This window comes from Rhinolophus hipposideros (genome assembly GCF_964194185.1).
Source record: "Rhinolophus hipposideros genome assembly, chromosome: 2".
Classification (NCBI taxonomy): Eukaryota; Metazoa; Chordata; class Mammalia; order Chiroptera; family Rhinolophidae; genus Rhinolophus; species Rhinolophus hipposideros.
In genome coordinates, this window is record NC_138048.1 from 48,894,884 (window position 1) to 48,906,270 (window position 11,387).

Sequence of the window (11,387 nt, forward strand, 5' to 3'; positions counted from 1 at the left end):
CCCTCTTATTTTGAAATAATAAGGAAAAACTATCCAGCATGTGGAATTTGTAAGATGGCAAGAAGAGGCCAAAGGCCAATTTGGGAACCTCGTTTTGACTGAAAACTCTTTTCTTTGGTCATGCTGAACTCTTTCCCAGTTTCTGGACTGTGCCTCCTTGGTTGAAAATTTCTTTGCCTCCTCCTTCAGGCCTTGGCAAACCATGCAGTTGCTCCATTCCCCTGGACTCTCTTGGCACCCAGGACCATCTCCATCATACCTCCTGTCATGCCTTGGAATTGTCTGTTTATCCAATTCCCTGAGCAGGTGCTGAGCTCCTAGTGGGGAAAGAGCTTGTGTATGGGGCAAGTAGGAGTGATTATAACAGCAGCTGACATTTACTGACTGTGTGCCAGGCCCTGTGCCTCTATTGACCTGACTGTAATTCTTTTACTCAGTCTGTATAATATGCTGGTAATGTAGGTCGTGTTTTCTCATTTTATAGATGAGAAAATTGAGGCACCAAGAGGCTAGCTAATTTTCTTTAAGTCTTAATATGTAGCCCAGCCAAGATTTGCACTCAAGAAATTTCAAAGCTCTTGTTCTTAACCTTGGAACCACACTGCCTCCCAAACAGATATTCAGGGAGTACGAGTTGATAAATGAATGAATTCCGCACTGCCTCCCAGAAAGCATCACAAAATCGGTGGTATTTACAGCTGCTTTCAAGTCACAATTTGTTTGATGGTCATTATAAAATCATCCCTTAGTATCCTCGGAAAATTGGTTCCAGGACCCCCGACAGATACCAAAATCTGAGGATGCTCAAGTCTGTCGTATAAAATGGCATCGTGTTTGCGTATGACCTATATTGGCATATAGGCTACCGCACGGTGTGCCTGCACATCGCTTCATTCGCGTGGATTCAGCGTAGAGGTCGGCATGTGGAATGTTCAAGTTTTGCTTTTTGGAACTTTCTGGGATTTTTTTTCCCCCTAGTATTTTTGTTTTGCAGTTGGTAGGCTCTGGAGGTGAAACCTGCAGATACAGAGGGCTGACTGTACTCTTGATTTTAAAGGGTAGTCTGAGGGTACTCCAAGATGAGTCCCCAAACCTTACTCATCTGCCTTGAAAATCAAACGCAAGCACCGTCAGTCTCCAGGGCGCTCCAGGTTGGGGATGCTTTGCTTCAGCTGCCCTGCTATGGAGGAGAGAGCTCCCAGGAAGCACGTGGCACGGTCCAGTCTGTGCAGAGGGTCCAGGGCTCAGCTCTCAGACTGGAGACCCCTGTGCTGACCCTCCCTTTCTTCACCCATAGATTGCCTGCGCTGCTGTGGATTGTGTCAGAGATAAGAACCAGGACTTGTGTCAGCAGGAGGCCATCAAGGGCTACCCCACTTTTCACTACTATCACTATGGGAAGTTTGTAGAAAAATACGACAGCGATCGGACGGTGAGTTGGGGCGAGACATCTGCCCTGAGCATTTTCTGCTGATGGCCAGGGAAACAGCCCATGAGGGGTCAGCCCAGGGAGACTTCCAGAAGCCACAGAACTCAGCTGGCCTGTCAGAGCTTCAAAGGCGAGGAGAGATTCTCAAGGGGTTGTCACAGAAGTCCTGTCCTCAGAGCCAGGGTGGCTTCCTGGGTGCAGGAGTTTCCTCACCTGCTTCTCAGGGCTTCTATGTGGGCAAGCAGACCGTCACCAGCTGCCCCACCCCTACCCCCCTCCGCCATTCTGTCTGCCTCTCTGTTTCAGTGAGCACGAGGAGGGTTAAGGAGGGGGAGTGAGGGAGAGAATGCACATCCGTATTGGGTTCAAGTTCCTTTTGTTCTCTTTCTCCTCGCCTTCGCTACAGGAATTGGGATTTACCAATTTTATTCGAACCCTCCGGGAGGGAGACCACGAGAGACTAGCAAAGAAGAAGGAAGAGTTGTGATTTCTGCCTCAGAGAAAGCTTTTCCATTACACTGTGAATGATACTGTTTTGTTGTTCTTTCTGAATTTCCACGTGTCTGAAGACAAAGTTTTTTATAGCCACTGTGGCCGTTTTGTACAATTTTGAAATAAAATGAATCCAGTTGTTTGGTGGTGTGCATTATTTCCACAGAGCCTGTGCTAACAAAGATGGATACTCGTGTTCTCCCTCATTTCATGAAGGGGTTCTGGGAGGTGGAGAACTGCAGTCCAGTGTCGTCCACGTGGAAGACACTCATGAGGCCAGGTGGGTGGCATGGGGTACTGGCCCCTATCAGTCATCATGTGGAAATTGGACCATAAAATATCCTGTTGGAAAATGACTAGTGTAGTATTGAGAGGAGATACATTAAGATGGTCAGGGAAAATGGGCTGCTGAGGCAAACAGTGAGTAAGCATTGGCTTTTTCTGGGTCATCGTGGTTTCAGTCTTGGTGTGTTTTCCCAGAACTCATTTACATATTTCTCTTGCTCCAACTGATTTCGTCTTCTCTTCTCTGCAGTCCCTCCCTGCTCTCCTCCCTCACTGCACAGGGAGGAGTGCAGTGGTCAAGCCCAGGCTCCCAGGGGCGTCTAGAAGGGAGTGGAGGATGGGATTTTACGCAGCTGCTTGCTCTGTACACTGTCAGGAAGGGGCAGCTTGGGGGACATGGTGGCATAGTCTCTGCAGGTACTGGGTCTATTAACCAGCTCCCTCCCCACCACAGTAACTTTCACACCACATTCTCCACAGACGGTGCCACCCCAGGCCCCACTCTGCTCCGACACCTCAGTCTGCCTTCTGCCTCTATGGGTCTCTTTCCTGACCGTCTTTCCCAGCAGTCCTGCTTTCTGCATCCCTGCAAGACCAACACCTAGCCCTGTGCCCAGTGGTGCCGCCAGAGCCAGAGGACCCCATGCCGTGTCCCCTCGGGTATTTCCATGGGGAGTAGGACAGCCTCGTTCAGGCTCCTTTGACTTTAGTTGTGAGCAGCCATCCTAGTACTTGGCAGCGCACTTTGGTGGCCTTCTTGGGGAGTTGGCCTGCAGGAATGTACAGCCCTGTTTCCGGAACTGGCCTCCTCCCTTGTAGCCTCTGTCCTTCCTGCTGATGGGTCTACGGACAGGAAGGTCAGAGCCACAGAGTTCCTCGTGGTGTGTTGATGAGTTGCCTTTGCCCACAACTCTGAAGTGAGGCCGAAAGTTTTGAGAGCTTTTGTGTTGTGCAGTGTCCTGACTTCCCAGCTGACGCCCCTGTCAGTTCAGCATTCCTTTTTGCCCCCAAGCACCCACTTCTTTAGCAAGCCCTTTCCCCCAGTAAAATTACACATGGGGAAAAAAGAACATGCCCTAAATAAATAACTCAGCAACACCATTTAGCGAGGAGGACCTCGGTTTAACTCTAGGCAGCCGTGCTTCCTGTGTGGCCAGGACCTAGAGTTCCCGTGTCCCCACAGAGTGCTGCAGAAGTTGGCTGAGAGTCTGGCTGATGAGCTCACCAGAGGTGTCACTGCAGTGAGATGACAGGCCAACCTCAGGTCCACAGCATCGGAGGTGGTGCCCAGCCAGGACTAGAGAAGGAAGATGCCTGATGACCAGGCTTCAGGAGCAGATGTAATGCCCCTCAGCAGCCATCATACCAGGTGCAGCATTGACCAGCAGAGGGAGCTAGGATCTGCAGTACCTGGTGTGGAACTAGAAGAGGTCCCTTCTCCCTGGCTGGCACTGGCACGACAAAATGAACCTTTGTCCATGCCTTGTGTGCAAGGGAGGAGTGGAGCTCTGAAAGACTGGGCATTTACCTAGAGAGTCATCCCAGAGTTACCTGAAGAGAACTTCCAGCTTATTGGATCAGACTGAGATCACCACTTAATTAATAGGAAAACACATTTTTCTCTGTGTAAATAGGCACAGTGTGAATGCACAACTCCTACATGCCTGATAAAATGCAGTACCCAGTCCTGAATATAAGAGTCCAGGTGACACCTAACCATGAATCCCTCATTCCAGATCTTATAAGATATATCTCAGTTAATCTACTCCAAGATTGCAGGCTCACTGTCAACAAAAACCATCAAAATGTTTTCACATCGCTCATGGAAAAGACTAACCCTTGATAGTTAATTTTCATTGAATATTCTTCACTTTGATAAATGCAGAAAAGCATGCAGAAGAAAACAATCACTCAAAATAACCCTGCTAGTCATCAATTACTATTGAATACTTCAGTATATAGTCCATTTTTTATCACACACAAATGAAATCACTCAGTATTTTATAACTCAGTATTTTAAAAAATTTACAAAATATTTGAACATTTTTTTTGTATCATTAGGTATTCTTCCTCGACACAGTTTTTAAAGACTGTATAGCAGATTGTCTTGGCACTATTCACGTTTTGGGACAGATAATTTTTTGTTGTGGGTGGGGGCTTTCCTGTACATTGTAAGATTTTTAACTGTATCTCTGGCCTCTACCCCCTAAATGCCAGTAGTACCTATTTCCCCCACAGGCCCTGACAACCAAAAGTGTCTCCAGACTTTGCCAAATGTCCCTTGTGAGGGCAAAGTCACTCCCAGCTTTGAACCATTGCCGTGTAGTACTTCATCCTATGTAAGTACCATCATTTACTTCCAAATCTGTATTATTAGATACATATGTTATTGATAGTTATTCTTGACCATAAATAATACGGGGATGGACATTTCTGATTGGGTTATTTTACATAATTTACACATTTTCAGAAATGGCTTTCTGGGCCAAAGAATATGCTTATTTTTAAGGCCTGTGATATATGTTGTCAATTTTCCTTCAGCTGTGTGCCTACTTATACTCTTACCAAGAGTATGTGAAATTACCTGTTTTTCTGAACTCCTGCTAGCTCTGGGAATTATAATTTTAAAAAATCTTTGCAAAACTTTTTATGTAATTTAAAGACAGTTATTCTAGTTACATTTTATCTTGAAAATTCATTTTTGCTTTAGTCTGCCAAGGTGTTTTAGCTTCTGTTTCTATCTCTGGCAAGTTTTCTGTTTTTAACTTCATGTAATTTTCAAATTTGATAAGAATTAAAACTTTGTAAAAGAGAGAGTGTAGCCTAGAATCTTGTAGCAGACCTATAAGAAATTCCTGTCAATCCATTAGTACAACATCCCCGCGAACAGTCATTCAGCAACTTCCTAATCCACTCAATTTTCCCAGCATCTGACTCATATTTTCCAACCTTTCCTGAAAGATCGAATGAAAGATGTTATCAAATGTTTTGTTGAGGTCTGGACATACTGGGTCTATCACATTTGTCTGATGAATCAATATAAATAACCCTGTGAAAGAATGATAATCCTTTACTTGTGCACAGCCCTTTACAGTTTGGAAACATTTTTAGACCCATTTCATTCAATGCTCACACAACCCCATGGTGCTGTGATGAGGAATGTGAGGTTCCAGGACGTTAGGTAACTTGTCCAAAGTCACAGAGGTGGTAAGTGGCAGAACTCCGAGGCAACACAGGGTTCCCTCCTTTCTCCCATGATCAAGACTTAGTTGGTAATGCTTTCTTTGGGTGATTGTTGCTTTCTTTCCAAGTCCTCACTAATTGTTATCGTACTAAACAGCATAATGCCTGCTTAATAAATCTTTTCATTCCTGAATTATGATTTAGCCAGTTCTCACATTCTTTCAGGATCCTGGGGAGAGATTTGTCTGAGTCCGAAAAATCTAAAATTCTTTAGAGCAAGCTTGAAACTTTCCTTCAATCTCTTAACAATATTGATTTTTTTAAAATGTTGATTTCATTATATATCTTCTCTGTAAAAAAAAGACAACAAATACCTAACTAAAATCTAAATACAGAGGGTGCCAAAAAAAGTATACACATTTTAAGAAAGGAAAATTGTATTAAAATTGTAATACTCAATATATACTGATAACAAAAGATGAATATAAGTCACATTCGACTTCTAAAATTACAAGAGGTGCTAAAAGTGGTTACCATTAGCGTCCACATACTTCTGATATGGCTAACTATTGCTTGAGCACAACGCTGACCAAAGTGTCCACTTGTGTATGTGTATGTATATTATATGTATGTATGTATATATATTATATTTAATATATTAGAGAGAGAGAGAGAGAGAGAGATAAACTCTCACTTTCTGCCCTAGAGTTTCATGCTCCACCAATAACTACTGTGAAGTTTGGTGTGAATTCTTCTAAGCATTTTGTTTTGGTTTTTGTTCATGAACAAATGTGTAGTTATGTTTCTTATACATGTGTGTAAGTATGTGTGTACATGTACATATGTGCATATATAGATATATGGATTTTAAAAACTCCCACTCCAAAATCACATATAAATTTATTTGTGTTTTTCCTGGTATTTTAAAATACATCTTAAATATATTTTGATAGAAGGAATGACAAAGGAATCCAGTTCTTTCTTTTTCAAAATGGTTAGCCACTGGCCCCAACACCATTTGTCTTTTTCTACTTTTTCTGTAAAGTGAATATCAAAGTGTATTTGGATGTTGTACTTTCTGCCCTGTTCCATTTATCTATTCCCATTTTATTTTATTTTTTATTCCCATTTTAATTGTTATTTTTTTAATTTTTAGAATTTTCCTGGCTGTTTTTGCATATTTTTTCAGTTAAACATTTTGCCTTAAATTTCAGGTCTTTCCGATCAGAGATCAGGCTCTCCTTTTCAGTACAATGCTCATTCTCTTTGACAAAGTAAACAGAAATAAAAATTGTAGTGTTCACTTTTTTTTCTCATCCATCAACATTACGTAGTTCGCTCTAAGCAGTGACCTCAGATTTTCTTTGAGCCTCTTATTCTGGACTTCGTTATTAATTAAAGCAGCCCTTTCTGTAGGTGTTTGTTGCGAGGCTCAGCCTTCTGGGCTTTCCAGCCACTCTCCTGCAAAGTCTCACATGTGCCCTCCTTGTTCCTATGCTCCGCTCCCATGCAAACCCCATTAGATTCCTATATGTATGTCTTCCTTTTCTTATCACTGACATCACCTCCAATTGTGAAGCCCAACAACACATTTTCAAGAACTTCCTCATCCTCTTGGGCTACATCTCCTACTCTGAGTACGTGCTTTAGCTTAGAGGGAGGACATTCTTTCTATGATAGTCACCTTCACCACCACCACCCCCCACCCCGAGACTCCAGCTGCCCACCTGTCTCAAGCCCTAATTCTCCCGTGATGAGGAAAAGGAAGGAAGGCTGTCACCACCAGCATCTTGTCTTTGGAAACTGATAACACCAAGGACTGAATTCCCTGCAATCAGCAGAATTTTCTGCTACTTGACACTCTGGAAAAAGGCTAGATCAACATCCTTGCCCATCTTTTCCCAGGTGCAGTGGTTCTCAGTCCTGGCTGTGTGATTAACCACCTGGGGAGCTTTAAAAACTACCAAGGCCAGGGTCTCACCCCAAAACAACTGAACCAGAATCTCTCAGAATAGTGCCCTGGCATTAAGTTTCAAAAGCTCTCCAGGTTGTCCTAATGTGCAGCTGGAGTTAAAACCAGCGGGCTGAGTACTGCACGCCTCACTGGTATGCAGTGATGAGCCTGCCTATGTATGTATATGGAAGCAAGGCTGGAAACACTGGGAAAAATCAGGGGAAAGAAGTTTTTCCAACAACATTATTCTTAAAAACGTTTGAAAAAATTTTTTTTTAGGACTAAGTAATTAAGTTGCTTGTGACCTCTTGCTCCCTTTAACTCTCCTGAAAATTGTTTCTAAAAAACATGCAATAGGAAGTTGTATGTGTAAATCTGCCCACATTATCATTGCAATGCAGGATCCATGCAGCAAAAATATCTTGGCTCTAAGACTCTAAGGCAGCAAAGTAAGTTACAGCAACAAACTTCTATGTTTGTCCAGACATAGAATGAGCAGCCCATGCAGAACACGATGGTTCAAATGCTGCCACATCACATCACTGGGTGTTCAGCTTGGCATCTAGGCTGGGAGTCGGCCAAGCAAACGACTCCTCTCACAGGAGGCTAAAGCCTCAGCAAACTCAGACTTTAATTCCTGTCATCATCTGACTGCTTTCAAACCTTCCACTTTCTGCAGCACGGAAAGAAATTGGTCTGGGTTTCAAAATTCTTCCATCAGGAAATAAACTAACATATGAAAGCGCAGAGGGGCTTATCAGAATGCAAGCAGACACTGGGTTTCAGAAGTTGAAAAATGTTGAAAAATAAAAGAGGTATCTGAAGAAGGTAAATTGCTGATAGCCATTCTCAGAGAATGGAGGGAACCAAGCTCCATCAGCCAGAGGGGGTAGGGGTGGGGGGGTTGTTCAGCTGCATGAGGGGGCAGTAGAATTTGGGGATATACCTTTTTGCCATATGTGTATTTGGCCTGCTCTCTTGCTTTCAGACCTCTTTCAGATGTACTTGGCTCCTCCAAATCCTAAACCTGCCTAGAATTCTCTAATGTGAATCTGCTTCTGGGCTTTTCCCCAGCCAGGTGGGGCTTCTGATGTGCTGAGCCACTGACAGTCTAAGGACTGCCACCTAACACTATTCTTCCCTTAAGAGTTACATCTCTCAGCCTCCCTCACAGAACGCTGCCAGCCGTAGATATGCAATTTGTGAGGACTGAAGCTTATGCAATTTAGGGTCTCCTTTAAGAAAAAGAATACAAAAATAGGGACAAAGGCAAATAATAACAAAGGAGAAGTGGAACAGAGAAAGGGCTTTCCCTCATTTTGATTCAAATAACTACCCCCCTTCAGAGTTTCCTAAATATAGTCCTACATACAATAATACATTAATGAGAATGTGAGTGGGGGGAAAAAAAATCCAAAATTGAGTGGCGAGTAAATGGGTATCATTTCATAACATTCTGATGGGCTCTTTTAAAAATCAGTGAAGAAAAAAATATATTCTGAGATTGCCCCAAATGCCTTCTTTACTCCAGTTTTTCAAGAGAGTTATCTGGATCGGGATAGTCTTGATTTGACTTAATTGTGCATTAATTCCAGTAGGTGGTATTTGACCATAATGCAAATAACGGGACACATTCTTGTGGTCCCTGAGAACTACCTGGGTAATGGAATAATAATGATAATTAGGACACATGAATCTACCTTCTCACTATAAAATAGAAGTAGTTAGTATTCATTGAGTACAGCATGTGAATGAATAGTCAGATAAAGAAAAGTACTTCGTGAAGGCACAAAAACACTTAGTGAAAAATCCTTTAACATGTATTTTTGTAGCACAAAATTAAAATGTTAGTTAGTTTTAAAACTCAGCTTATTTAAAAGAACTACCTGGGACTTATTACCTACATATAAAATTATTTTAAAAACAGAAATAAAGACTGTATTATAAATGGAGGGAATTCAAAGTTCCTCTTTGCTAGAATACACACTGATATGTGAAAATGATTTTAATTAGAGATAATTAAAATAATAGGCTACTATATTTAAAATAATTACATACTAAAAGATGTCTACAAAATGAAGGGAACTGGCCATAAAATTTTAACATGAGCAATATCAAGACATACTAATACCTTATCTAAATGATTTTTTTTTAACTAATCTGTCTTTCACCCGATTTATCCTTCTGCCTAGCAGGGGGAAAAAACCTCATGAATATATAAGACCCTGATTCAGCAGGTACAGAAGAAATTTACTGTATCTCTGCAACAAAGTTATAAATATAAATTTATCATTGAAATAAAATTCAAAAGTCATGGATCCCCTGAAATATAAATTTATATTCATATATCTATACAAAAAGATAGCTACATACTTAATATATGACAGCTCTGACTGTTCCTCGCATTAATAATTAATTTAAAAGGAAATAAAACTAGAAAGTCCCACCTATGAAGAGATGTTTAACTTAAGAGTAATAAAATGAAATGCAAATTAAAACAAGGACCCTTTTTCCCAGATTAATTAACAAAATATTTTTTAAATGATGGTACCGAAAGCATCATTACCAATAGCATTTTAAAGTGAAATTTTAACTTAATTTGAAATAACATTCAAACCTTTTGGAATGTAATCTGGCAATATATTATTAAGAGGCACACAAAAAGTTGTAATTTTAAACTTAGTTATAACTTCAAATTCCAGTTTTAGGAATATACCCTAATGAAGTAACTCCAAGTGTGGAAACAGCTATAAGGAAGAAAATATTCATCAATGCATTGCTCATAATAGGGAAAACAAAGAAAGGGAGGGGAGAGAAGGCACTGAAAAGATGCCAAATATCTAAGAAAATAATAGTTTTATAAATTGTAGTACAAATTATATACAGATATGTTCTGTATATATATAAATTATATACAGATATGTTCTGTATCTGATAAGGGACTTTTATCCAGAATATATAAGGAACTCTTATAATTCAACAATAAAAAGACAAATAACCCAATTTTTTAAATGGACAAAGGACTTAAATAGACATTTCTCCAAAAAAAGATATACAAATGACAAACAAGCACCTGAAAAGATGCTCAACATCACTAGTCATTGAGGAAATGCAATTCAGAACAACAGTGAGATATCACTTCACACCCACTAGATTGGCTATAATGAAAGACAGACAACAACTAATGTTGGTGAGGATGTGGAACAATTGGAACCCTCGTTCACTGCAGTGGAAATGTAAAATGGTGAACCTGCTTTGGAAAACAGTTTGGAAATTGCTCAAAAAATTTAACATCGAGTTACCATATGAGCCAACAATTCCACTCCTAGGAGAAATGAAAATGTATTCCTGCACAAAAACATATATGAATGTTCAAAGCAGCATTGTACATAATAGCCCAAAAGTGGAAACAACCCAAGTGGCCATTGACAGATGAATAGATAAATGAGAAGTAGTATATACATACCATGGAATATTCTTCAATAGAATAAAGTTATGATACAAGCTACAACATGGATGAACTTTGAATACATCATGCTAAATGAAAGAAGACAGTCACAAAAAAACGTATTGTATGATTCCATTTATATGAAACATCGAAAACAGGCAAATCTATAGGGACAGAAAGTAGATTAGTTGTTGCCCAGAGCTAGGAGATAGGAAAGTGGGGAAATGGATATGGAGCTTCCTTTTGGAATGATGAAACTATTCTAGAATTAGATGGTAGTGATGATTGCACAATTCTGTGTAGGTAGTAAAATCCATTGACTCCATATGCTTTAAATCAGTGGTGTCCAAACTGCGGCCCACACGCCAACTGCGGCCCATGATCCATTGTTAATTGGCCTGTAGCAAATTCCAAAAATATATTTAGTTTACTTAAATAAATCAGGCGAGGCAATATGTACTTCACCTCGAGTGAGTGGCCTGGCTGTTTGTGTATTTTACTGCATGTGGCCCTTGGTGAAAAATGTTGAAAAAAGTTTGGACACCCCTGCTTTAAATGAATGGATTATATGTTATGTGAATTACATTTCAACAAAG

General features: G+C 40.7%; 1 protein-coding gene across 1 annotated transcript in view; it reads left to right on the top strand.

Moving 5' to 3' along the window:
- PDIA5 (protein disulfide isomerase family A member 5) overlaps positions 1 to 2,097 on the top strand; it is an 83,013-nt gene extending 80,916 nt beyond the window's left edge. The window contains exons 16-17 of the mRNA XM_081072179.1: positions 1,298 to 1,432; positions 1,836 to 2,097. Of these exons, the coding sequence (XP_080928305.1) occupies positions 1,298 to 1,432; positions 1,836 to 1,916 (216 nt within the window). The 3' untranslated portion in view covers positions 1,917 to 2,097. The remainder of the gene's footprint in view (positions 1 to 1,297; positions 1,433 to 1,835) is intronic.
- The last annotated feature ends 9,290 nt before the right edge of the window (positions 2,098 to 11,387 follow it).